The 26,332-nt window shown below is 41.7% G+C and overlaps 1 protein-coding gene and 1 non-coding gene across 5 annotated transcripts in view; both read right to left on the bottom strand.

Moving 5' to 3' along the window:
• Cpne3 (copine 3) overlaps positions 1-26,332 on the bottom strand; it is a 59,613-nt gene that overhangs the window by 29,777 nt on the left and 3,504 nt on the right. For all 4 annotated transcript variants that reach the window (XM_052717007.1, XM_052717008.1, XM_052717011.1 and 1 more), the window contains exons 2-6: positions 10,481-10,624; positions 9,619-9,798; positions 7,561-7,635; positions 5,900-5,971; positions 643-726 (exon numbers count right to left, since the gene is read on the bottom strand). In XM_052717007.1, coding sequence (XP_052572967.1) covers positions 643-726; positions 5,900-5,971; positions 7,561-7,635; positions 9,619-9,798; positions 10,481-10,612 — 543 coding nt within the window. In that variant the 5' untranslated portion in view covers positions 10,613-10,624. The remainder of the gene's footprint in view (positions 1-642; positions 727-5,899; positions 5,972-7,560; positions 7,636-9,618; positions 9,799-10,480; positions 10,625-26,332) is intronic.
• On the bottom strand, positions 6,502-6,621 carry LOC128098135 (U5 spliceosomal RNA). The gene has a single exon (XR_008214151.1). It is a non-coding gene; the product is annotated as a U5 spliceosomal RNA (small nuclear RNA).

Genomic DNA, 26,332 nt, shown 5'->3' on the forward strand with positions numbered 1-26,332 from the left:
GGTATGGTGATAAATAGCATGTCCTTATTCTTTTGAGAGATGGTCTCACTATGTGGGTCTGGCTGGCCTGGAACTTAATTTATAGATAAAGCTGGTTCATAGAGATCTGTCTGCCTCCAGAGAACTGAGATTAAAAGTGTGTATCCCCACTCCTGAAAGTGCCTGATGTAACATTGAAAGGGAATCTAGATGCTTGTAGTTTATATCAGGATGGTTTTCCAAAAGAAAAATAAATTGTCTGCATAAGTGTGTGTGTGTGCGTGTGTGTGTGTGTGTGTATGTGTGTGTGTGAGGGGGGGGAAATAAGCAAGAACACATTTAGTATTCTTTACACAATTTAAAGTTTTTCAAAATGAAAATAATTAAGCATGTAGTATGTCTTTTTTTTAAGAGAAAAGGGTAAGCAAATAAGCATATTGATATGTCTCTGGCTGCATACAAACCTGAATTAAAATGACTATTTTCTGTGAGTTCGAGGCCAACGTGGTGTACACAGTAACTTCCAGGACAGGCAAGGTTATGTGGAAAGACATATGTTATGTTCCAAAAACAACAATATGATATATATGTGATATATAGTGGTTAATTCCTATTATAATGCCAAACAAAATGGTGATTCTCCTTTTAGATTCAAGTACTTACCTCTGTTCGGTGAACCATCAGCCAGTGGCCATCTGATGTCTGCTTGTGAAACTCCAAGTATGGATCTGACTTTCCAAACAAATCCTACATTAAAAAAACCAGCTTTCACTTTCTTATGAAACCCTGTGTGAACACACCTTATACATGATACACACACACACATATGCATATACATATGTATGTTTACATAACCACACAGGTCCAAGTCCATAGATATACCGGTTGCAAGTATCAATCCCATCACCTCTAACACTAACTTAGAAATGTGGAGAAGTATACTAGGGGGGAATATTAAGACATTTGCGATGAGTAATCCTGTGTATCAAACACACAGTACTTTAAAATGCATTGATAAAACGTGTGCTGGCTTAATGTCAGCATTTTAAGTTTCCATTCATATAATATTAAATACACAAATGATATCCCGAACATTAGCCTTATTAACTCTATGACAGACAGGGCTGTTAGCCATGGAAAGGGAGACGGAAAGGCTTTAATAACTTTCCCAAGGCCACATACCTTATTAACTGATAAATTTGGGCTTTAACTTTGTATCTCTTCCTTCCATATCTGACTCCCTTTCACCAATTCTAAACATATTTTTTCTTCACACAAAGGATCAGAAGTACACAGTATATAATAGAAATCGAAAATACAAGCTGTATCCCCTATACCCTCTATACCTCACCACAGCATTCCTATACAAGGTTTAGGCGCAGTGAGTCTCAAAAGTGCTTATTCCTTGTCTTTATCACATGTAGATAAAACGATGGCATAAGTACAAACTACTCCACAAGATTAAATTCAGCCATATGGTGATCATTTTGCTTATCATCATTTTGAAACATACTTATTACTAAGTTCATATTACTTAGTGTTTCTGAAAGTAGATGACACTTTTAATAACTCAAATAATACATGTAGATTGGTCACTATAATGAAGATTTATGCAAGTTAGGGCTGGCGAGATTGCTCAGTGGTTAAGAGCACCTGCAGCTCTGTTAGATGTGCCTGACTCGGTCCCTAGCACCCACATCAGGCAGCTCAAACCACGGATAACTCTTGTTCCAAGGGACCCAGCTCTCTATTCTGCATCTGTGCACACCAGGCAGAAACAAGATGCATACTCACATATGCATGCACATGAAATGTAAACAAAATATTTTTCTTTAAAGACCTATGATAGGACTATTTCTCTTGAGCAAATTTAATGTCAAACAACATACTTGGTACAGTGAAAATTAAAACAACTATAGAGAATTATCTCTAAGAATCTTAAAAGTGAATTAAAGAAACTTTTTGTGCTCCCATTTTCTACAGCTGATAAGAGTCTTAACAGGTAAGTTAACTTACACACACACATACACATTACATGCTTTGTGACTTATCTGAAAATGATTCCATGGGAAAGGCAAAGCATGCTTATTAGCATTTTGAAGGTCAAAAAGCAGTCCTTGTTTAAAAGTTCATTAACCTGTCCATATTAATAGTAACGGAGGAGGTAAAGGTTCTTGACTGACTTGTAGGATGCTAAAGTAAAAACAAACAGAATGAAAGAAGCATGTGTCGAACACAGTGCAAGAATGGAGTGTGCGAGGGGAATTCTGAGTGCCTGTGAAAAAGCTCCAAGAAAGCAAGAGTCTTGTGACCTTAGTTTCTTCAAAAACACGGAATTGTTCTTGAAATGTGATTTTTGTGCCCCTCCCAAGTGTAGCAGATAGGAGTGAGCTGATTTCAGCTGTTGTTATTCATATGCCTCTATGGAAAAACATGTTTGTGCCATGGGTGGCTTATCCTTGTGATTCAACACCTTACTTACATGTTTTTTTTTTAACCCTCAGAGTATAAATTGTCTGATGCTCTGAATAAACTTGGTTATTGCATTTAGTCCGCTTCATTTTTAGGCCTCACTCTCTCAGGTTCACGCTGCCAACTAGAGCAGTAAACAGTATGTATCTACTGAACTAGATTTACTTAAGGGCTGGGAGTGGATACTATAAATACAAACCCAAATACAATTATGTAAATATAGAGAGAATATGTACAAACATGTACATGTATGTGTGAACACGTATGTGCATAAGTATGTACACATATGTGCTGTGGGATGGTGTGTATGTCAAATGTGTTGTTGATTGGTCAATGAATAAATGACTGATTGGTCAGTGGCCAGGCAGGAAGTATAGGCGGGACTAACAGAGAGGAGAATTGAGAGAACAGGAAGTTGAGTCAGAGAGACACTGCCAGCTGCCATGATGACAAGCCGCATGTAAAGATGCGGGTAAGCCACAAGCCATGTGGCAAGGTATAGATTAATGGAAATGGATTAATTTAAGCTGTAAGAACAGTTAGCAAGAAGCCTGCCACGGCCATACAGTTTGTAACTAATATAAGTCTCTGTGTTTACTTGGTCGGGTCTAATGGCTGTGGGACTGGGGGGTGTCAGAGATTTGTCCTGACTGTGGGCCAGGCAGGAAAACTCTAGCTACACATATGTATAAGTATGTGAATGTCTATGTGTATATGTGCACATACACCTATGTAAAATCTTAGGTTCTCATGAAATTAAAGTCACAAATATAAACATTTAAAAATATTACTTACAGAAAAATAGCAAGAACAGAAAGAAAGAGAAACTAAATCTCTTGGATATATTTTGTTTTATAGATTTAGGTTTAAAGCCACAGGACTTGTTTCTTTAGAGACAGGTGTTCACTATGTACCCCAGGGGCCTCAAACTTGCAATATTCCTACCTGTTTCCTGAATGCCAAGTCTACAAGTATTGCCACCACAGCTGGCTAAATTATAGTGCAATGATCTTCTCTCCTGTGTGTGTGGTGACGAAGACTGAACTAGAGCCACACACAGACTAGGCAAGCATACTCCCAATGTTTGCTCAGACCTATAATCTCAGCACTTGGGAGGCAGAGGCAGGAAGACTGTCATGAGTTTGAGGTTAAAAGAAGAAAAAAAATAGGAAGAAAAGTATTTAAAAACCAGTGGGGGGAGCTGGAGGCAAAGATGACTCAGCAGTTAAGACACTTGCTGTGCAGCCATGGACCAGAGTTAGGATCCCAGCATACACATAGCAAGTCAGGCACCTCACAGACACCTGTAACTCGAGATCTGAGGGATCCAATGCTTCTGTGCACCCAACCACATGTGCACAGGCACATAAACTCACATATACACATAAAATTAATCTTTAAAAAAGGTCTTTTCTCGGGATGTGTGTACTACAAGGGCCTAGAACCAAACGACGAGTGACAGCAGCAGCAAATGGGAAGCACCTCTACGCCAGTGCAGCCCCAGATACACAACCATGAAGGTGAGACCAGGCTCTTTTTGATGGGCCAGTCTGGGGCAGAAATGACATAAAATTAACTTGGAACATCATGTCATATGACAGAAATAGAACAAGGAGACTATCTATAGATTCCTGTTTGTACCAAAAGGTCTCAAACCTGAGGCTGAGACTGGGATAACTTGAATATCAACCATAATTCACTTGTTGTAGTTAGCAGTTATTAATGTTTAAATCCATAAGTTTATAGTTATCTAAAGAATAAAATTAAACAACAAAAAATACTTAGTAGTCACATCTGGAGGATGCTAGGGAACCTACTTATTCAGGAAAAAAAAAAGATGTTTACAAAGGGTATTAAATGTTTTGTCTTTCCTGTATAGAACATACTTCAATGATAAATAATCAACAGATAAATATTGGGGCTAGATAGATGGTTTAGCACTTAAGAGTACTTGTTATTCTTGCAGAGTTCCCAGGTTCAGTTTCCAGCACCCACAAAGTGACTTACAACCATCTATAACTCCAGTTCCTGGGGATCTGAACATCTCTTCTAACCACCACAGACTTCATGCACACACATGGCAAACACACATACACATAGTCAAAAGACACATACATGAAATAGATAAGTCTAATAACACACCCCAAGAGGAGACAGACAGAGAGAGAGAGAGAGAGAGAGAGAGAGAGAGAGAGAGAGAGAGAGAGAGAGAGAGAGAGATATTGAGAGATTGATTGATTTAGTTTGGGGAAATGTCTCTCTATAGAAATGAAGGTCTAGTAGAGTAAGAATATCACTGTTTCACAGACCTGTAAGACAACATATGCAGGCAGCTATCATCAATAGTCATTAAAATCACCAAAAATAACTGATGAAATTGTCTTGCCAACAATTCAAAATACTATCAGATAAGCTTACTGAAATCAGGAAACAGAGAATAAAGCATGAGAAATGATGCCACAGGGATTTGGTTAGCCATATGCTGAATGTACAAACTTCTACAGGACAAAAGAATCTTTTTCTAACTGTATTGATAGATAGGTGAATGGATGAGTGGACGTGGGGTGGTGAAGGAAGGAGGAGTGAGGGATAGATGGCAAGAAAAGAAAGATATAACAAAGAATTTACAGATCAAAAATTATCTTTAGGTATTTTAAATAATCATACTTTAAAGGGTCTTTAGAAACGTATCAATATATTTGTGCTCAAGATGGCACAGTGCCTGAGAAGAGGAAAAGTGGATAAAAACAAACAAAATTCACCATGAATCACAATTGTTAAAGGTGGGTAAGAGAACATGGTATTTGTTGGATTTTGTTCTGTTTGTTTTGTTTTTTCGAGACACGGTTTCTCTGTGTAGCCCTGGCTGTCCTGGAACTCGCTCTGTAGACCAAGCTGGCCTCAAACTCACAAAGATCTGCCTGCCTCTGCCTCCCGAATGCAGGGATTAAAGGTGTACATCACCACAACATGGCAATATGGTATTTTGAAAAATGCTATTCTATTAATGTTATATGTTAATTTTTAAAGCCCCTGGAAACTAGTCTTAAGATACTTTCAAATTAAGTTCTAAGATAAACAAAAATGGTGAAGAACACTGTAAACTGTTGTGTATTCAATACTGAAATGCAAAAGGATTAACTGATTTATAATTAATAAGCCACAGGCATTTTGCTTCCCTCCCCCCCAAAGGTTATTAAAATACTTTCTGGAACTTTACTGTAACATTAATGCTTATATACTTTAATCTTTAATTGCACCTTCATGAAAAAGCTGAAGGGAACTAGGCGCTATTTAAGTAGACCTGGGGGGGGGGGGGGAAGAAGAAAGGAGGGAAGCGAGGGAAGAAGGGAGGGGGAGAGAGAAAGGAGGATGCTGTGCTCAGATGAACAACAGTTCATGGAAAAAAACTGGTACTATGCTTGTAAAATACCTCAAACCTACTTACCTTATTATCCAGTTTTCTGGCTTCCATTTCAAACAAGACCACTCTGTTATCCTTGATTTCTTCTGCTGAAATCTACAAGTAGATAAGGTAAGTGAAAAAAAATAAAGTACTTATGAATTAAGTACTTTCTTTTTATTTTACTTGCAGTACAGGGGATGGAATCCAGATCGCAGCACACGTCAGGCAACCATCTTACCAACTGATAAAAGTCTCTTTTTAAATGTGGTTCCTTAGTAAGCTGTTTCAGGTGTGCAAAGCAGGGGTGAGGTATGCAGATCTTATTACACAATGTATTTGTAAACATACTTTCACTGTGGATATGGTCAAGAATGTTCAAGAGTAAAAATAATGACCAGGAAAAAGAGTGGTTCTCTAAATATTCCTACTCCATAGAAAAATCAAAGTACCAGAAGACCAAAGGATATCCTTTATACAAAACCAGCTAAAATTCTGCACATTGAGAGGGAAGAATAAATAAATCCTATGTAGAGAACTGTAAACTGGAATATGAGCCCAGCGCTTTTCAGTCAGTGTAACTGGAAGACTCACTCTACCCTAAGTCGAATCCCAGGCTATCAACTATCTTTGCTTTTAGCCTCCCCTTTATAGCAAAGATTCAAAAACAGAAAAAAGGAAGGGTTAAGGCTCAAATCTGCTCCTCTTGGTGGAAATCCTTAGTAAAAGGCAAAAGACTTATATGATCTGAAGTGAAGCCAGTGTCTTAACGATTGACAAATTTCTCTGTAGCACAAAAGTCAACCCTCCCAATAGTCTAAATATTCTTTTGCCTCTGGAAATCTAAGATAGACAAAGAGCTGCTGAGAAAAATGTGTGTGACAATTATAATTACCAGGCTTCCATGTCACAGAAAACTAGTTAGAACACTATCATTGCAGATGGAAACACTACAAGTTAAGGTATTCAAAAGCTTATTATCCGATAACTGGAAATCTAAAATACAGTAAAGCATATACATGCACTTGGTCAGAGTTAGTAATGAGCAATGCAAAACCTAGATATGAGGACATGTAACAGAAGCAATGACAGGAAGCCACAGGAAAGCATTTCTAGAGCTTTTTGTTTGGTTTTGTCATTATTTGTTTTATATTTTTAAGACAGAGCCTCACTATTTAGCTCTGGCTAATCAGGAACTCAATACAGAGACCAGGATGACCTTGAATTTTGAGGGATTCTACTGCATCAGGCTTCTGACTATTAGGATAACAGAAATGTACCACCATGCCTAGCTAAGAGTTTATAAGTTCAATGGCCACCTTATAATATCCATTTAGAATAAAATCCATCTTGGGAAGTTTGTGTCATGGTAAGAGCACCATGTTTCCTTTGCAGAGAGCCCAACTGATTTATTCAGTTTACTAAGCCTTTCCTCTCTAATGTATGAATAGACACATTCATGGAAGTGTTGCACCTGACCTTGATGGACAACTTAAAAAAACTGAAAGAAGGAATTCCTACAATTCATTTTTTCTCTTCTGTTAGCAAGACAGCTTCCATTTCTGATGACTATTAGGTCAGAGTGAATGGAATGCAATGTTCAAGATCAACGGATCAGGAATGGCTATAGATTATTTGCTTGTTACATCCCATCTTATTAGACTTAACAGACTATCTCTTGAAGCAAAAGTTTATATTATCTTTACCGTAATACTCCCTTTCCCTGCAGGTCTGCCATTTCTGAGCACCAGTGGTCGAGTTAACTTCTTACTGGAAACAATCTGTCAAAAGCAGAAAGTAATGTTTCATCATGTGAGCTGCTGAACTGCATACTTAAAAAAAAAAAGAAGTTGAATATAAAGTTCATTGAAAGTCATTAGAAAGAGTGACATTAAAACCACACCCCTTAAAGACATTTAAAACGCATCTCCACATTTAAAACCCATTTGAAAAGATTTCAAAGAACTTCACTCTGGCAGCTATTATTGCCCTACCCATTAGGTTGTTCACTAAGAAGGGGGAAAAAGTCCAGATTTTAATCTCTTACACAAAGCGCTGGGCTAAAAACCCCCTGAAGGTAAAGGTGGGCCTCAGAATACTCAATAAGTGTGATTCAATCTCCCAACTGGCACAGAACTTTGATATGTAGCTTCCAGAAAAGCTCACATTGCTTAAAATGATATAGTATGTCTGGCTCTTTGAAATTGTCTCTCAAATTCATTAGAATTTTGGCTACATTGTTTTTTTTATTCTGCAGTTGATAAAAATGCTTCTAATTATTTTCTAAACTACTATTCATGGCCAACACAACTGATCAGTTCCACACTGCCCTTGAGACATGAGAACTAGTGGGACTGCCAAGTGATTCAAACCTGGAAAATAAACCCAGAAAAGCTGCTCTGAAGAACAACTTTAACTCACTGAAAAATGACTCTAATTTCCCTGTGTTTTTCTCAATTTATACAAATGATCATGACCTTTCTAAGCAAATCAGAGTTAGGAGCAAAAGGACAAACCCCTACCTAACCTGAACATGCTCATCATATACTAAGATGACAGAAAAATAAGGCACCTAAAGAATAAAATGACACACAAACAGTGCCAGCTCAGAAAAGGATGCTAAGGAGTCTACGGGGTCAGAGGTTTATGGGGAAGAGAGAGTTAAATGACACACTTAACAACGTGGGAAGGAGAGAGCAGGGGAAAGAGCAGTAACGAAATTACAGTTATGAAGTAGCAACCAAGTAATTTTATGGTGGGAGGTCACCACAACTTGAGGAACTGTATTGAAGGGTTGCAGCATTAGAAAGGTTGAGAACCACTGCCCTAGAGTCTCACTGGAGTCAGCCTGGAAGGTACACAAACCTAATGCAACTAATATCCAAAAGGTCTATTACAGACTTACCAACTTTAAAAAGTACACTAACAACCTGTGGTGGATTAAATAAGAATGGCCCTCCACAGGCTCATATATTTGAATAGTCGGACATTGGGGAGTAGCACTACTTGACAGGGATTAGGAGGATGGCCTTGTTGAAACAGGTATGCTCTTGTTGGAAGAAGTGTGTCACTGGGGGTGAGCTTTGGGGTTTCAAATGCTCAAGTCAGGCCCAGTCTCTCTCCCTGTTGCCTGTGGATCCTGATGTAGAACTCTCAGCTACCTCTCCAGCACCATGTCCTCCTGCATGCTGCCATGCTTCTTATCATGATGATAATGGACTAAACCTCTGAACTGTAAGCCAGTCCCAATGAAATGCTTTCCTTCGTAAGAGTTGTTGTGATCATGGAGTCTCCCCACAGCAATAGAACACTGATTAAGACACAATGTTTGCCGGGCGGTGGTGGCGCACGCCTTTAATCCCAGCACTCGGGAGGCAGAGCCAGGCGGATCTCTGTGAGTTCGAGGCCAGCCTGGGCTACCAAGTGAGTTCCAGGAAAGGCGCGAAGCTACACAGAGGAACCCTGTCTCGAAAAACCAAAAAAAAAAAAAAACAAAAAAAACCCACAATGTTTATCAAAAGCACTCAACTCTTTGGTTTAAAATCTATATAAAAAAGCTGGGTGTGATGGCACACACCTGTAATCACAACACTCTGGAGGCAGAGGCTGGAGGGTTACCATAGGTTTAAGTCCAAACTAGGTTACATAGCAAGTATGAGGCCAACCTCTGCTATGTAGTGAGATTTTTATCTCAAAAATAAATAAATGAATAAATAAAACAAACATCCACACAAAATTAAAGGTTACAAAAACTAAACACTTACTTGTCCAAGAGTGACTTCACATTCTCCTAAGAAGTCATCATCACTCAGCTCGATAGTTTTGTTGTCGATGTCAAAAATTCCAAATTTCAATTTCTGAACCACTTCAAAGTAGTAATCAATAATAAATGTCTTAGAAAATTTGGGACTCAAAGAATTCTTAATCCTTTCTGTCCGTTCAACCTATACTCACCCCAAAAAAACACAAGAAAAATTTTTTCAGATCCAAGAAGTACTTAGATTTTTAGCATCTTTATATACTAATTATAGTTATACATAAGCATGAAGATAAAAGGAAATTTCTCTTCTTAAAGTTTGTGCATGTGTCGGGGCATACAGGTCTTATGACATGTGTGAGGTCGGAGGACGACTGAGAAGAGTCAGTTCTCTCCTACCATGTGGCTTCTGGGGCTCAAACACAAACTGTCTGGTTTAGCCGTCTTGCCATTGAGCCATATCACTGGCCTATTTATCATTTATATTTTGAAATTTTCTCTATGAACATGAGGAATTGTGCTATCAAGGGCAAATTTGTAGAAAAAATGCACGAACAGATGAGATGGTGCAGTGCTGCTACTGTTTGTTGACGTGGGTGGGTGTCTCCCTGCATGGACAACTGTGCAACACATGGGTACAGTGCCTGCAAAGGCCAGAAGGGGGTGTCAGATCCCCAGGAATGGGAGTTACAGGTAACTAAGCTACCATGTGGGTGTAGGAATAGATTCCAGGTCATCTAGAAGATCAGCCAGGGTTCTTGATCTCTAAGCTATCTCTTCAGTCCTACAGTATTACTTTTAACATTTTAAAATAAACTCTTATTGTAAAAAGGAATTTACTGCTTTTCCCCGAAATCATATAATATTACCTCATACCACTGTTGACCACTCGTGCTCAAAAACAGCACACATAAAGGGTCCGACTTTGATGTTACATCTTTATCCAAAAGGTTGTCACAGGAAACATTTAGTTCCACCTTCGTGACACACTGGGCAGCCATGTCTTGCTTGAGCTGTGGGAGAACCAATGAGAAACATTATCTGTAAGAAGCACACTCACTCTTAATGGAGATAGCTGAATTACTAACACAAGCCTCCAGCAAGGACTTACTGAGCAGCTCTGCTGGAGGAACTGAAATTCGAGCCTCCAGAGGATGGGGGTGTTTAGTAGCTCTTGGTCCAGTGACACTTTATTCTTTCACTGAGTAAAACCTGCTTATGATCTAGCAGTAAAATGTACCTTTCAAGACAGCAATTAATATGCACTAATACTCTGCTTACCTTATGTATTAAAAAATATATTGGTGAACTGTCCTTTTCTGTTTAGCTGACTCTGATAGCAAGCTCTCAAAGTTAAGCATGTTTTATCAAGTGTCCCCTGAGACCCTCTCCTGGGACAGGCTGACCCCTAACCCCAGTGACAGGGAGAAAGGAGAAAAGTAAATGCCTAAGGGTATTAAAACCATCCCATCCTTACAAACAAAGCAAACCTTTACCAACAGAGTCACTGTGTTTATCCTATGATATAAAAAAACGTAGGTGAGGATGAGAAGCCAAATGTCATACATGAAGATGTTCTTCCTGGACTTTCAACTGGAAAGGCCACCATGACAGGTTCTGCAGAGCTTCACTACTCATTCCCGATAGATGCTGATTGATGATGTTTTGCTATTTGTCTGTTTTTTTCTATCTATGTGGTTTAAAGCACAACTTGGGCATCATCTCTGGATGATTCCAACGAGAATGCTCCACAAGTAGCATTCAGCAAATTAGTGTGTACGGCTTGCCATGGCTTGCCAAGAAATACCAGTTAGTCTAACTTCCACAGCTTCAACCACCAAACAAAATACATTAACAAGACTAGGGGTGGGGCAGAGCACATGATGGGTGCTGGCCTTGAGGAAGCCTTCACAGCCTGCTTGCTGGCACATGCCTTGAATCCCAGCACTTGGTAGACAAAGGCAGGCAGATCTCTAAATTCAAGGCCAGCCTGAGTTCCAGGACAGCCAGGGCTATATGTAGAGACCGTGTCTTGAAAAAATCCAGAAAAAGGGAGGGCAGGAAAGCCTTGAGCACTGATGGTGAAGTGTTCTCCTCCACAGTGTCACCAAGAGGAACTGGGCACGGCACTTCTGCACTGGACGTCAACAGAGCCAACTGTGTAGCATGACTTAGGAGTTCACGGTGGCGGTGCGGGTTCTGGGCTACAAAGACACTTCCTCCCAGCATCCTTTGCATCTGGAGTGCTCAGTGCTCTCTACTTTTGGAATTTAGCGGAGCTACTAGGCCAACAGGAATAAGTCTACTCAGCATCCTGTTTAATATTTAAAATGGCAGTAGCTTTTATGTGCTGTATAAAATGCCTCATCAAGCACAAGAAAAAAAGAACGGTAAGATCCTTTGACAAGTCCAAAACACTCACGTGAATGTTCATGTAGATGTGTGTATGTGTGTGTCAGTAAGAATGCATTTGGAGGTCAAAGATCAATGGTAAGTGTCTCCCTCAACTGCTTACTTTCATTTTAGAAACACTGAACCTAGAGTTCAGTTTGGCTAGGCTGGACAGTCACTAAGTGCCAGGGTTCTGTCTGTCTTTGCTAGTCCCCTTCCCCAACAGACATTTTTTTACATGGGTGATCCAAACTTAGGTTCACATGCTTCTTAAGAAGCAAGTACTTTATTGTGCTGACTGAGAGCCATCCTTCCCACTATTTACTTTCTATAAGTACCAACTGAAAGGTTTACAACAAGCCCCCACGGTCGGGCGTGTTCGCATATGCCCGACGGACACTTCCGCCTAGCCAGTTCCAGGTCGGGATAGCCATTTCTGTGTCAGGGCATCTCATGTGACCAAGATCCGTGACATTCCACTGGCTACGTAGGCGCGCAACGTGGCCATGTGATCTACGTGCTTGCGTGTAGTAGTGACGTTGATCTGTCCACGCCCAGCCTTTAAAATCCGGCGCCATGTTCCCGGTTCCTTCTTCTTCTTCTTCCTTCTTCTCCACACACGTGTTTCCCGCAGGCCTGTTCACTCTCTGTCCCTTTATCTTTAATAAAACTCTTATTAGCGGATTCTGTCGTGTTTTGTGACATTTCCGCGCAGGGTAAGAACACAGCACAGTTGAAAAACTAACATTTGGTGCCGAAACCCAGGACTGTGAAACTCTGCTCCGTATGTGACAGACTGCTCTCCATTCGCCTGACCACAAAACTTCCATGCAGCACTGCTTTCTCCGATTGGTGAGTCCCCCCATTTTTCGGCCAGTGTAAACGGTTTCCTGAATCTGTGAGAACAACCGGTGCCTCACAAGTATTCTTGACGGGGAATCCCCGGCCACGGTCTTCATTGGCTACGGTTGGCCCCTATTGCAGGCCTCAGATTTTTAGCCCTCTCCCACGTCTGCAGCCTGAGATATTTCTCGCGCTGGGACCACCGCCGTTGGGTGCGTCCTGGGGGCCATGTGGGGCCGACACGTTCATCCGACTTGACGAAGCGAAGCGGCAGACACTGTCCGGATTCCTGGGGAATCCTTTCCTCACGTGGCAGGGGCCCTCCGCTTCTGTGGCTGATGAGCCAAGGAGCGGCTTGTGCCTGGTATCCGTCCTTGGCCTTGGGGACGCCTGGGGCCTTGGCTCCGGATCACGTTTGGTTTTTTTATCTTTTTTATTTTTCTGCCTCTCCGCTGCAGACATGGGAAACAAGGCTTCCAACCCTGTTAGTCCTTCCTCTCCGTTAGGCTGTCTTGTTGAAGCTTTAAAACCTCTCAGTTTAATGCCTTACATAAAGATTCCTAAGCTAACTCATCTATGTTCTAAAAAATGGCCCAAGAATGCTTTAGAAAACAACAAAAATGGCCGCCGAGTGGCTCCTTAGATCCCGATATTTTACGGGATTTATCTAATTTCTGTCAGAGTTCAGGCAAATGGAAAGAGTTGCCCTATGTGATAGCATTTTTCTTTCTCAGTGCTAAACCATCTCTTCTGGATTCCTTCTCTCCTGCTCATATGCTCTTAGCTATGCCTAAACCGGAGGATTCTCTGACTCTGGAATCTCTAACTTTAGACCCTGCTAACAAACCTCCACCTATTCGACCTCCAGCTCCAACTCCTAGAACAACCGTTCCTTCCGCTCCCCTTCCGGATTCTTCTTCTAAAGCTGTTCCTTCCTCGGCAGCGGCCATTTTCAAAGGCCCTGTCCTAGCTCCAAACTTCACTCCTCTTACCACCCGCTCTCGGACTGCTAAACTGCCTGATTCCAGCCATCCAAACCCTTCCACTGTTCTCCCTTTGCGAGAGGTAGCTGGTGTGGATGGACTGATTAAAGTTCATGTTCCATTCTCTCTAGCAGAACTCTCTCAGATAGAAAGTAAGCTGGGTTCTTATACTTCTAATTCTGCTGCCTTTATTAAACAGTTTCAATATATAACTCAATCTTATAGTCTCACCTTTCATGATATATTCATGATACTTTCTAATAATTTACTTCCTGAGGAGCGCAGGCGGGTTTAGGAACAGGCTAGGACTCATGCAGATGAAATTCATCAAACTAACCTTTCACACCCTCCAGGAGCTGAGGCGGTTCCTGACCGAGAGCCACACTGGGATTATAACACCCAGTGTGGCTGTCTAGCCAGAGATAGGTTTATTACCTGTCTCCTGACAGGTCTCCATAAGGCTGCCCTAAAACCAGTAAACTATGAAAAACTAAAAATGGTAATTCAAGATAAGGACGAAAATCCATCTCATTTCTTAGAGCAGCTCACCAAGGCTCTGCTTCAGTTCACTAGCTTAGACCCGGAGAGCCCTGAGGGCAGGCAGCTGCTAATAACCCAGTTTGTCTCACAGAGCTTCCCTGACATTAGGGATAAACTTAAATGTTTGGAGAACGGCCCTCTAACTCCACAGGCAGATGTGCTGGCGATAGCATTTAAGGTGTACCATGGGAGAGATGAAAAAGCCCATAAGAGGAGCTGCCAGATGCTGGCAAGCACTGCCCGACCGGCTCCCCGAAAGCCGTCTGGTCCCTGCTTCAAGTGTGGGAGAGAAGGCCATTGGGCCCGGGCTTGCACCACCGGTCCACGAAGGGCACCGACAAGGCCTTGTCCAAAGTGTTACCAAAAGGGTCACTGGTCAGCTGACTGTCCTAATGTCCCAAGTGACATAGGAACGCCAGACGAAGACCACTCTCCAGCTGACTTTGTAGGCTTGGCTTACAGCAAGGACTGACACTGCCCAGTTTCCGCCCCAGCCACTCCCATCTCACACAGGGAACCTAGGGTAATTATAAAGGTCAATGGGCACCCCATCTCGTTCCTTTTGGACACCGGAGCTAACTACTCTGTCCTGAGAGAGTTTTGGGGGCCCACCTCTCCTGCTCATCTCCCTATTGTCGGGGTTGGGGAACAGCCTTATCTACCTCATCAGACACCACCACTCAATTCCATATTCAGAGGCATCCCTCTTACACACACATTCTTAGTGGTGCCAAGCTGCCCTGTACCTTTAATGGGGAGGGATCTTCTAGCTAAGGTAGGAGAGTCCATTTCTTTCGCTCCACACATTCGCTCCATCCCAGATGCTCCAGCAGCTCCTTTACTTCTCCTCCTAGCCACTCACTCTACTGACTCTAACAATTCTTTTCCCTTGCCAGCCTCTCAGGTAGACCCAAAAGTCTGGGATACCCAGAACCATTCTATTGCTAGACACCATCAGCCTGTTATTATCCAGCTACAAGATCCTGCCAGGTATATCACCCAAGCTCAGTATCCTCTTTCACTCCAGAGCCTGAGGACTTAAGCCTATCATTTCTGACCTCAGGAAAAAGCTGCTCCGCCTAACCTCTTCACCTTTTAACACTCCCATACTTGCAGTTAAAAAGTCTAACGGAGCCGGGCGGTGGTGGCGCACGCCTTTAATCCCAGCACTCGGGAGGCAGAGCCAGGCGGATCTCTGTGAGTTCGAGGCCAGCCTGGTCTCCAAAGGCGCAAAGCTACACAGAGAAACCCTGTCTCGAAAAACCAAAAAAAAAAAAAAAAAAAGTCTAACGGAACCTACCGCCTGGTTCAAGACCTCTGGCTCATTAACTCTGCAGTGGTCCCTCTCCATCCTGTAGTGCCTAACCCTTATACTCTCCTATCCACTATCCCTTCGGGAACCTCTCACTCTCAAGCTATCCACTGCCTTGTCACCAATTCCAGAGGAATAAGGTATCACCCCTTCATTTCCCAACCAGGGCCACACAGAGCCGGAGGCAAAAAGGACCATCAAAAATATCCAGGCGGTAAGGAATAATGTAATACAATAATCTATTATTGTTCAATACTCAGCAACTGATCACCTGCGTTTCCCAAATGCTAACCTAATAAGGGAAACAGGTGCCTTAAACAAACTACCTCTAATAAGGCTTGTCTCAGATAAAAATTAAGCAGAGTACTAAGGCCAGATCTACCTCAGGTAAATATCACATGTCTCTATCTGGGCAGGCCAGATCTACCTCAGACAAATGCCAACTCCAAAATAAAATAATAATGATTCTTTCTCTCTAAGCTTTTTCTATGTCAACAGTATCTTGTCAAACACAAGGTTCCCAGCCACAGCACAGAAGGTTCCCAGCCACAGCACGGATGGACAGCTGCAGAACGAGGGGACAGCAGAACGTCATTCCAGGACCTGCCCACCATCATCCCAGGACTTCACAAGATACCCTCTCATCCCCCACCCCCAAGAGCTAACCAACGCCCACTATTCAGTTGGAAGCAGTCTCTGAGAGAAACGTTGCCCCCATACCCAGTCAACCACAATTTTTTTCTTTTTTAAAAAGAAAGAGTCAGGGATGAAAGGTTTACAACAAGCCCCCACGGTCGGGCGTGTTCGAATATGCCCGATGGACACTTCTGCCTAGCCAGTTCCAGGTCAGGATAGCCATTTCTGGGTCAGGGCATCTCATGTGACCAAGATCCGTGACATTCCACTGGCTACGTAGGCGCGCAACGTGGCCATGTGATCTATGCGCTTGCGTGTAGTAGTGACGTTGATCTGTCCACGCCCAGCCTTTAAAATCCAGCGCCATGTTCCTGGTTCCTTCTTCTTCTTCTTCCTTCTTCTCCACACACTTGTTTCCCGCAGGCCTGTTCACTCTCTGTCCCTTTATCGTTAATAAAACTCTTATTAGCGGATTCTGTCGTGTTTCGTGACATTTCCATGCAGGGTAAGAACACAGCACAGCCGAAAAACTAACACCAACAACCTTCAACACATGTTAAAAATCAGCACTAATGCCTGTTCACCTGAAAACTATTTCTTACAGAATGACAGTTCCCCCAAATCTCCAATTTGCTTCCTATCTTCTCTGTCCAGAGATATTACAATAAAATTAAAACTACTGCAAATGCAACATCGACAAAATTGCACTTAGCTCTGTTGGCTGGGTTTTGTTTGGCTTTCTGTCATTTTAACAGGTATCAGAATAGTTGAGTACTACAGTATTAATGGTACATACAAAGGCTATAAAGGGCAAGGAAAAGCTACAGAAGCTGCTGGAGGACCGTTGACAGTATGGGGCAGACTTATCTGAACAGAAGCGGCAGGTAACACAAACACAGGAAAGAGCAGGACCCAAGAAGGCAGAGGGGACACCAAAGTATGTGATATTTTAAAAGTGAACTCACTGGCGAAAAACAAACCTGACAGGAGACCGGACAAGTTTAGAGGGCCCAACAGACCAGAGTGCTAAATGGATGGATCACAAGTTTGTACATACAACATTCGGGAAGACTTCTATCACGTTGTTAACATAGTAATAGTTTCTTTTCACCCTTATCTTAGTGTGTGTGTGTGTGTGTGTGTGTGTGTGTTCTTGAAAATAAAACACAAGAGGCAAGAAAAAAAGGTAGGAAAAGAAAAAAAAAACAGTGAAACACAAAAACAGTTAATTAGAGGGTATGTACATCATGGAAGCCTGATGTGTTAGCAATGGGACCTGGGCCTAAATCCATTAACTAGTACATCTCTTCCTCCTCCCACCTGAGAAGCCAAGCATAAACTAAGGGTGTTATCTTAAGGTCTTCATACACATCTGCTCATGTTTACCCTAAGTCTCTCAACACTCAGGTAGCTAGTTGGTCCACAGTGCTCTGTAAACCTTCGGCCCTCACCTGTGCTCTGATATACAGGCTTATTTTCCCTCCTTTTTATGTCTATTATATTCAGTCCTGAAGCACCCAGTACCCACTGTTCATGACCACATACCACATGCTCTGGAATCTCATTCTATGATTACTATGTGACTAAGGCTAGATCCTTATCTGTTTCCCCATCTATAATGTAAATAATTGTCCCTATCTCAAGGGGCTGTTCTGAGGACTGAAAGAGTTATTATATTTAAAAAGTATACAAATGTTTACTATTATTATTTTAGCACTGTTTGCCTCCATGCACAATGTAATCCTTTCTAATCCCACATTTCCTATATTTAATTGTTAAATTCCATGATGATTTTCCTGACTATGCCAAAACACATTAATTGCATCCCATCCCACCCCCAAACTCCTGCAGCTCTCGTAGTAACAGATTGGTACAGTATTGGAAAACAATATCAAATTTTGAAAGTTGGGTGTGGTAGTACACCTCTATCTATATCCATAGTATTCAGGAGGCTAAGAAAGGCAGATCACATACAAGGCCAGTCTAGGCTACATCAAGATACCCTGTTTAAAAACAAGTATGAAGGAATGCACATCTGAGATAAATTTAGCACCTAGACCCATCTGTGTAACCACATGGAAATAACTTCAACTTCCTAAGCCCAGATTGCCACATAGAAATAAACTAAATCTGGAATGTACAAAGCATATTGCTTTCCATCTCAGACACAGAATCTGTGAAAAAAAGTTTTATCATGTCTTTTCTTTTGCATAAGGTAGTTTTAGAGTCTTGTAAGGTACATGTCCACAGTACCCTGTTACAAACAGAATGAGCATGATTGTTAAAGAACACTGTTAAAGATCAGCACAGAAAATTCTCTACCACCAACCAAACAAGTTTATATTTCTAAAAATGGGGAGAACTCAACCAAGAACACAAATATTTATGTACAAAGTGATTCTCAACAGAGGCACAACGTATCAGTAGAGCAGTATTTTTCTCTCCTGAATACGCTCAAACAAAAGCTACACAAACAACATGCTGGCATGGCAAATTATTTAAGAACTTGCTGACAGTTGCCATTACGACACTGTGGCCAGGAAGCAAATTCCCTCCAGTGCAGCACCTCCATCACCCCAAACAAGCCGGATTGCCATCTCTCTGTGCTATTTGCCCATTTATCTCCAGAAACCCATTACACTGAATGGCAAATGCAAGAAATTAAATAGACATTTGGGTCTAGAACTTTGCCAATATGAACATTCATATAAATACTCTTGGCTGGTGTGCTTTTCAGTAACTATTGAGTACAAGATATGTGAAGAAAACAGTGTAATCCATGCATACAGTGTAATGGGAGAAGATAAACCAATGTTCTGCATTCTTTGAGGATAGAAAATAGGTCATTTTTCTGCAAAAAAAAAAAAAAAAAAAAAAAGACCAATCAGAAGAATATGTGAGCAACTAAAGAAGACTCCTTATGTTTTTTCCCTAAACAGGATCATAAAGAGGATACCAAAGGAAACACTTAAGATGAGGTGCTTGTGCCGGGCGGTGGTGGCACACGCCTTTAATCCCAGTGGAGTCAGGCAGATCTCTGTGAGTTTGAGGCCAGCCTGGTCTACAGAGTGAGATCCAGGACAGGCACCAAAACTACACAGAGAAACCCTGTCTCGAAAAACCAAAAAAAAAAAAAAAAAAAAAAAAAAAAACCAAACAAACAAACAAAAAAAAAAACTAAAGATGAGGTGCTTGGCTAACATAATCTGTAAGCATACTGAACAGAATTCATTCCCCCCAAATTTTACCTTCTACAGCAACATAACAGACTATACAAATCAAGTGAAAATTAAGACATGAAGTGGAGCCTGAGGTGAATTTGAAGTACATGGCCACTGCCATGCCCTGCTGAAGGCCTCCTGTTTGTCAATGTTTCACAATAAACAATTTAAAGGAGGAAAGATTTATTTTATGTAATTTTTCCCACTTGCCAATCAGTCATAATGCATTTCTAGGTAAAAAGAGGCTGCTATCAGAGTCAATTTCCAGAAGGTGGGTGGGCAGGAGTGACAGGAACTAAGTCTCCTATCAGACCAAAATAAACAAAATAACGGTTTGGGTTCCTGGTCCCTCAGGCCTGTCCCTTTGGTCTTGAGATGAGACACAACATCACAGTGGACGCGCACATGGTGCAGAGGGCTGGTGACCTCAGGGTGGACAGGAAGCGAGAGACTAACACCTATGCATCTACTCCTTCCTCCTCTTTCACTACACCCGGGCCCCAAGTCCCTTGGGCACTGCCATCATCTCCTTTCAGGATGGATCTTCCCACCTAGCTAATCCTTTCTGGAAATGCCCTCAAGCACACCCAGGAGTGTGCTAAACTAATATCCTAGATATTCTCACTATATTGAGAGCTTAAAGGCAGCCTGGACTACGTCACATCCAAGTAATAAACACACACAATACTTACCCTATGGTTACTAACCTAACAAACACCAGACCAAAGCTACAACACAGATGTTTTATCTCCTCATGACAAAATGCTCTCAGGGCAATAAAGTGCCTCTAATTAATATTTGCTTGGTGTAATAGTAATAATATTTAATTGATTCTGCAACTGTTAGCATATCAAATAAAATATTTATCATGGCACAATTGAATAGTGAAATAGGATCTCAAAAAGTATAAGGTTAATATTTAGGTTATAACTGTTAACATCTTTCTTAAACAACTGTAGCCAGAATAACAGCAGTCTGTCAGGGACTGGAAGGAGTAGCATGGCTTATATTATACAGCAGCTCCTCTTTGAGACAGTCCATTAGTCTGTAGGTTGACTGTAGGTTGCTTAGTGCTAAGCAAGGTTTTTCTCCTTTCTATTTTATTTTTTATTGATATGTGAGAGTTTTGTCTAACATGTCTAAGTGGATTATGTGCATTCAGTGCCTGTGGAGGCCAGAAGAGGGCATCAGTTCCCATGAAACTGAATTAGAGGCTTGTGAGCCATCACGTGGGTGCTCGGAACCAAATCTGGGTCCTCTGTGAGAGTAGCCAGTTTTCTTAACTGCTGAGCCATCTCTTCAGCCCCTTTTCTCTTTTCTAGGGCATGTCCACATTTTCATGTCTACCATGCGCTTACTGCTGCACCATCTCAGAACAGCAAAATTTATTCTCAGGAACTGTCAGTCAGCTTTCTGTCCCTGTGACAAAATACTTGAGAAAATGCAGCTTTAGAAGGAAGGGTATGTTTTGGCTCATGGTTACACAAGTTATAGCCAATGGCTGAGTAGTCTGGTAGCGTTTTGTTTGTTTGGGGTGTGTGTGTGTGGTGTGTGTGTGTGTGTGTGTGTGTGTGTGTGTGTGTGTGTGTGTTGAGGCATCGCATCATGACAGAAACAACTAGGAGAATACTGTTCATGGAATGGCTTCCAGGGAACAAAGAGAAAAGCAGGCTGGAGAAGCAGATGAGCTGGTAAAGTACTTGCCACGAAAGACAGGAGCGCCTGAGCCTCAGAAAGCACCTGAAAAAACAAAGTGCAGTGACACTAGTGTGCAACCCCAGTGCTGGGAGGTGGAGCCAGATGGACTTCTGGACCTCACTGATCAGCCAGTTCAGTCAGCTAGCCTACTCTACATGCTTCAGGCCAGGCAGAGAGCCTGTGTCCAAACAATCAAGGCAGATGGCACCTGAGGAAAAACACCCAAGGTTGGCTTCTGGCTTCTAATACACACCATGCCTGAGCACCTGCCCATACAGGAACATGCACATACATGTACATATATACCCCATTAAGCTATGAAATTAATAAATGTATAAATCCCCCAAGAGGCAGAAGGAGACATATCTCTCTGAGTTTGAGGCCAACCTGATCTACACAGTGAGTTCCAGGACAGACAGGTCTCATTCTCCATAGTGAGACCATGTCTGAAAAACAAAAACAAAACAACATAGATAGATAGATAGATAGATAGATAGATAGATAGATAGATAGATAGACAGATAGATAGACAGAGAGAGAGAGAGAGAGAGAGAGAGAGAGAGAGAGAGAGAGAGAGAGGTATGAACCCATTCAGAGAGCCCCATAATTCAATCACCTCCTGAAGTTTCACCTCTGACCACTGCTACCCTGAGAATCAAGCCTCTAACATGGTATCTTGGGGGACACTTAAAATCCAAACCACAATACATATTGCACTTAAAAGCCAGATTCTTGTTATGGGTGTAGCGCAGTGATAGAGTGCATTTTCTATACACCCAGGCCCCCAGAATCCAAATAAATAAGCAACCAGGCTCTGAGACTGAAAGTCTCACTTTAAAAGAATTTAAAGCTAGGTGTGGTAGCACAGCTTGCATTAATATTCAGAAAATTGAGACATGAGTTCAAGTCCATCCTCTACTACATATTAAGTTTTAGTCTAGCCTGGAATACATAAGACCTTGTATCAAAAATTAAATTAAAAAAAAGAAAATAAATTTGAATTCCACAAGAAGAAAGTGACACCAAGGGTTATTTCTGGCTGGCTGCTGTTTCTATCCTTGCCACAGATCTGAGAAATGAAAATGAGGAATGTCAAGTATAAAATCACTCAAGACAGAGAAGAGGACACTGTTCTCACTTTAGTATGAAGCAAACAAGAAGGGTCACTGGAGAAGTGAAAGAAAGCAGACCCTGGCTCTGGATTAGACGTGATGGGTTTGTGGGCAGGGGGTTAACTTCTGCAGGCCTTGCTTTTCCCAGTGGGAAATCTTAACAGTACTCAGTATCTTCAGGTAATGCCTAATGTCTCCTCAAGTTTGTCCTTTTACTCAAATGTAATTACAGTGAACATATAACTTGTGTAGGAAGTGCTACTCAAGGACTCAAAAGAAACCGAAAACACCAGAATATTTATAACAGCAAAAAGAAGAAATGGTTGGAAAAGGATGGTATTGTCCAAACTCAGCTTCCATCAGCCACTTTTTTAAAAAGCTATAAAAATGTACGTGTGAATACTTTCTCACTAGTCTGGGATCTCTGTCTGAAACTGACTAAACTCACATATAATGTGAAAAAGGCAGCGTACCCCAACAAGCAGACAGGCGTAGCCTACTGCGCCAACACAGCACGAGGAAGTGAGTTTTACAAACCCATGGCATCTCAGTCTGGAACTCGCAGAACACATCACGCCAGAAAAGGGAAACAGATTTTGGGCACCATTTAAAAATTCTGGTGTGTATGTAGGGCAATGAGATTGGCTCAGTGGTTAGGAGCACGTAGGAGTGCAGCATCCACCTCAGGAGGCTCACAGCTCCCTGTAATTCTAGCTCCAAGGAATCTGACACCCTCTTGTGGTCTCTGTGGATATCTACACACACGGCAGGCACATACACACAAATACACAAATACAAATAAAAATAAAATAAATCTAAACACTTTTTCCAAAATAGTAGAACATGTCTTTAGCATATGCAAGGCCAGGAGATGCCTTCCCCATCCCCAAAAGGTTCCCAAATTCTTAAAGTAAAATCTGAATGGTGATACTGCTGCTGGCCCCTGGGCATGAAGAACAGAGGAAAGCCAGCTAATAGGAAAGTATTAACACTGGATCAGTAGCTTAAGAAGTACATATGGGCCAGGCTGGGATGGCCCGTGCCTTTAATTCCAGAGACAGGTGGATCTCTGTTACAAAGTGAGTTCCAGGACAGCCTGGGTTGTTAGACAGAGAAACCTTGTCTTGAAAAACCAAAACCAAAAAACAAAACAACAATATAAAAATACACATAGTTTTACTTTGTCCTTATTACCAGAAAGTGAACTATTAACTCAAGCTCCTCCCTTAAATTCTCTCTAAAATCCTTAAAACATATTCTATGATTGATTCAGAGTAAGAAAGAAACTTATTTATTAGGTTTTTTACTTAATAAACATTCTAAACTTTGCTACTGTTCTAACCTAGGTCAATGTACATGAATTCTAGAAATGTCACAGGCTACACATTGAAGGAGTAGATCACCAGACAGCCACATGGGAATTTGATGGCTAGCTGAATAGCAAGTTGACAGGATCTACAAACACCTAGGAGATGTGTAATCGGATGATTCCTGTCCCAATTGCCCAGTCCCAAAAAACCACTCAGAGGCTTATATTATAAATGCTTAGCCAACAGCTCATGCTAGTTACTAGCTAACTCTTACTTTTAAATTAACCCATCTCTATTAATCTATGTATTGCAGCATAGCTTGTGACTTTACATGTCCTCTAGCATGTCTTGCTTCCTGGGTGGCCGACTGGCATCTCTCTGACTCCGCCCTCCTTCTTCCCATCCGTCTCAGTTTGGCTTTCCCACCTAACTTCCTGTTCAGCTACCGGCCTGTCACTTTTTATTAGCCAATGAAAGTGATATATATTCGTGTAGTGTAGAAAGGATTGTTCCACAGCAGAGACAAGCTTCTAGGCATGGCCATGAAGGAGTTTCTACAATCCACTCTAAATGATACCATTCCACGAGCTGGGGTCCCAGACTGAATAAAAAGTAGAAAGCAAGTGGAGTGCCAGCTTCCAGGGCTCTCTGACTAACGACAGGTATAAAGTGACAGCCACCTCCCATTCCTGCCACTGTGTCTTCCTTGCCACAGTGGACTGTACCTTGAGTGGCTTTTGTCCAGTATTTTGTCACAGCAGTGAGAACAGTAATTAACACAGGTTTTAAAAGAAGCAATGCCAGCACCTCACTTTAAGAAACAAACATCTGAGCCGGGTGGTGGTGGCGAACGCCTTTAATCCCAGCACTCGGGAGGCAGAGCCAGGTGGATCTCTGTGAGTTCGAGGCCAGCCTGGGCTACCAAGTGAGTTCCAGGAAAAGGCGCAAAGCTACACAGAGAAACCCTGTCTCGAAAAACCAAAAAAAAAAAAAAAAAAAGAAAGAAACAAACATCTGGCCGGGCATGGTGGCGCACGCCTTTAATCCCAGCACTCGGGAGGCAGAGCCAGGCGGATCTCTGTGAGTTCGAGGCCAGCCTGGGCTACCAAGTGAGTTCCAGGAAAGGCGCAAAGCTACACAGAGAAACCCTGTCTCGAAAAACCAAAAAAAAAAAAAAGAAACAAACAAACATCTGAGCACACCTGGCTATAAAATGCACACCAACAACGGAACTCATCTTTACTTCAATATAAATCGGGGCAATCAGCTGCCAACAATGTAAGTAAAGACAGTAAAGCTGTGGGCCAGCTGTGCAGAAGTGTGGACATGTACTCAGGCATATGATCTACTGAAACTCAAGTCCTTTATGAGTCCCCTTTGCTTGGAGCTCTCTATGAACTTTCCACTGCTCCTTACCTCCACATGTTGAGCCATTGGAACTTCCCACTGCCTTGTGAACTATGTCTTGACTCTACACACCTGCTTTTTAAATATGGCTCCCTTTCTTCCCTTCTTAGCTGGGTACCGGGACCATTCTGCTGGATAAGATCAGCATTTCACTTGTCACATAGTGCCTCTCTAGTTCATAGTGAACAATGATAGAAAAGTTCTTTTAGGGTCGATGGTCTTACATGCCAGGATCCCAGCATTTGATGGTCTTACATGCCAGGATCCCAGCATTTAGGAGGCTGAAGCAGGAAGAAGTGAGTTCAAGCCCAGCCTGGGATCTTACCCCAAAATAAACAAACAAATTCCTTCAGTTTAAAGCTGAAACAACTACTACTTTCATTCTCAAAGTTTGAAAGTTTATAGCATTCATGGTGTTATAGATCATGTTATGGCATTCCTAACACAAATAAACGATTATATATTGCACAAAACTATGAAGATGTTTAGATATTTTCTGATTTCAAAAATATTCATTTCATGATTGATTACCATATACATCACAGCTGTTTTTAACTTTCTGGCAAATCCTTTTACATTTCCCAATCACTAATATTTAATAACATTATTATTCAATACTCACTCATCAAATTCCTATGGATCACCTGCCCTGTGCCAGGCACTATTCTGAGTTGTTGGGGAATCAACACAGACCAAAACAGACTCTTGCAATAATGTGATTACACTATATAAAGATAAACTAGCTAAGTAAAATTAACAGCATGTTACGTGGTAGTAAAGGCTAAGGAGAAAAGTAAAGCAGGAAAGGAAAACAAATATTGTAGGTGCGCTGTACCTTCTAGATATTTTATAAATTTCTTTTGACAATACCATCAGGAAACATTTGTTTAGATTTTTACTTCTGGTGATAAAAGCCTGGTGGTGGTGGTGGTGGTGGCAATGTGCACACCTCTAATCTCAGTGCTTGGGAGGGAGACACAGGGATTTCTGTGAGTTTGAGGCCTGTCTGGTCTACAGGGCAAATTCCACACAGCTAAGTCTATGCAGAGAAACCCTGTCTTGAAGCCCCTCCCCAAAAAAGACCCCCAAGCAGATGGAACCGGACTTCCACTCCTTTTCTCCTATGTATGAAATGGATGCACTATGTCTAGTTCCTGTAAAATTAGCAAAGCAACAATGTGGGTGTGGCTTCAAGTGCCATCACACTACTCTAGTGCTCTGTTTTGCTTGGCTGTTTCCTTTTCTTTCTTTCTTCAAGTCCTTCCACT

This window comes from Peromyscus californicus, unplaced genomic scaffold, assembly GCF_007827085.1.
Source record: "Peromyscus californicus insignis strain IS unplaced genomic scaffold, ASM782708v3 Scaffold_5__1_contigs__length_169319896, whole genome shotgun sequence".
Lineage (NCBI taxonomy): Eukaryota > Metazoa > Chordata > Mammalia > Rodentia > Cricetidae > Peromyscus > Peromyscus californicus.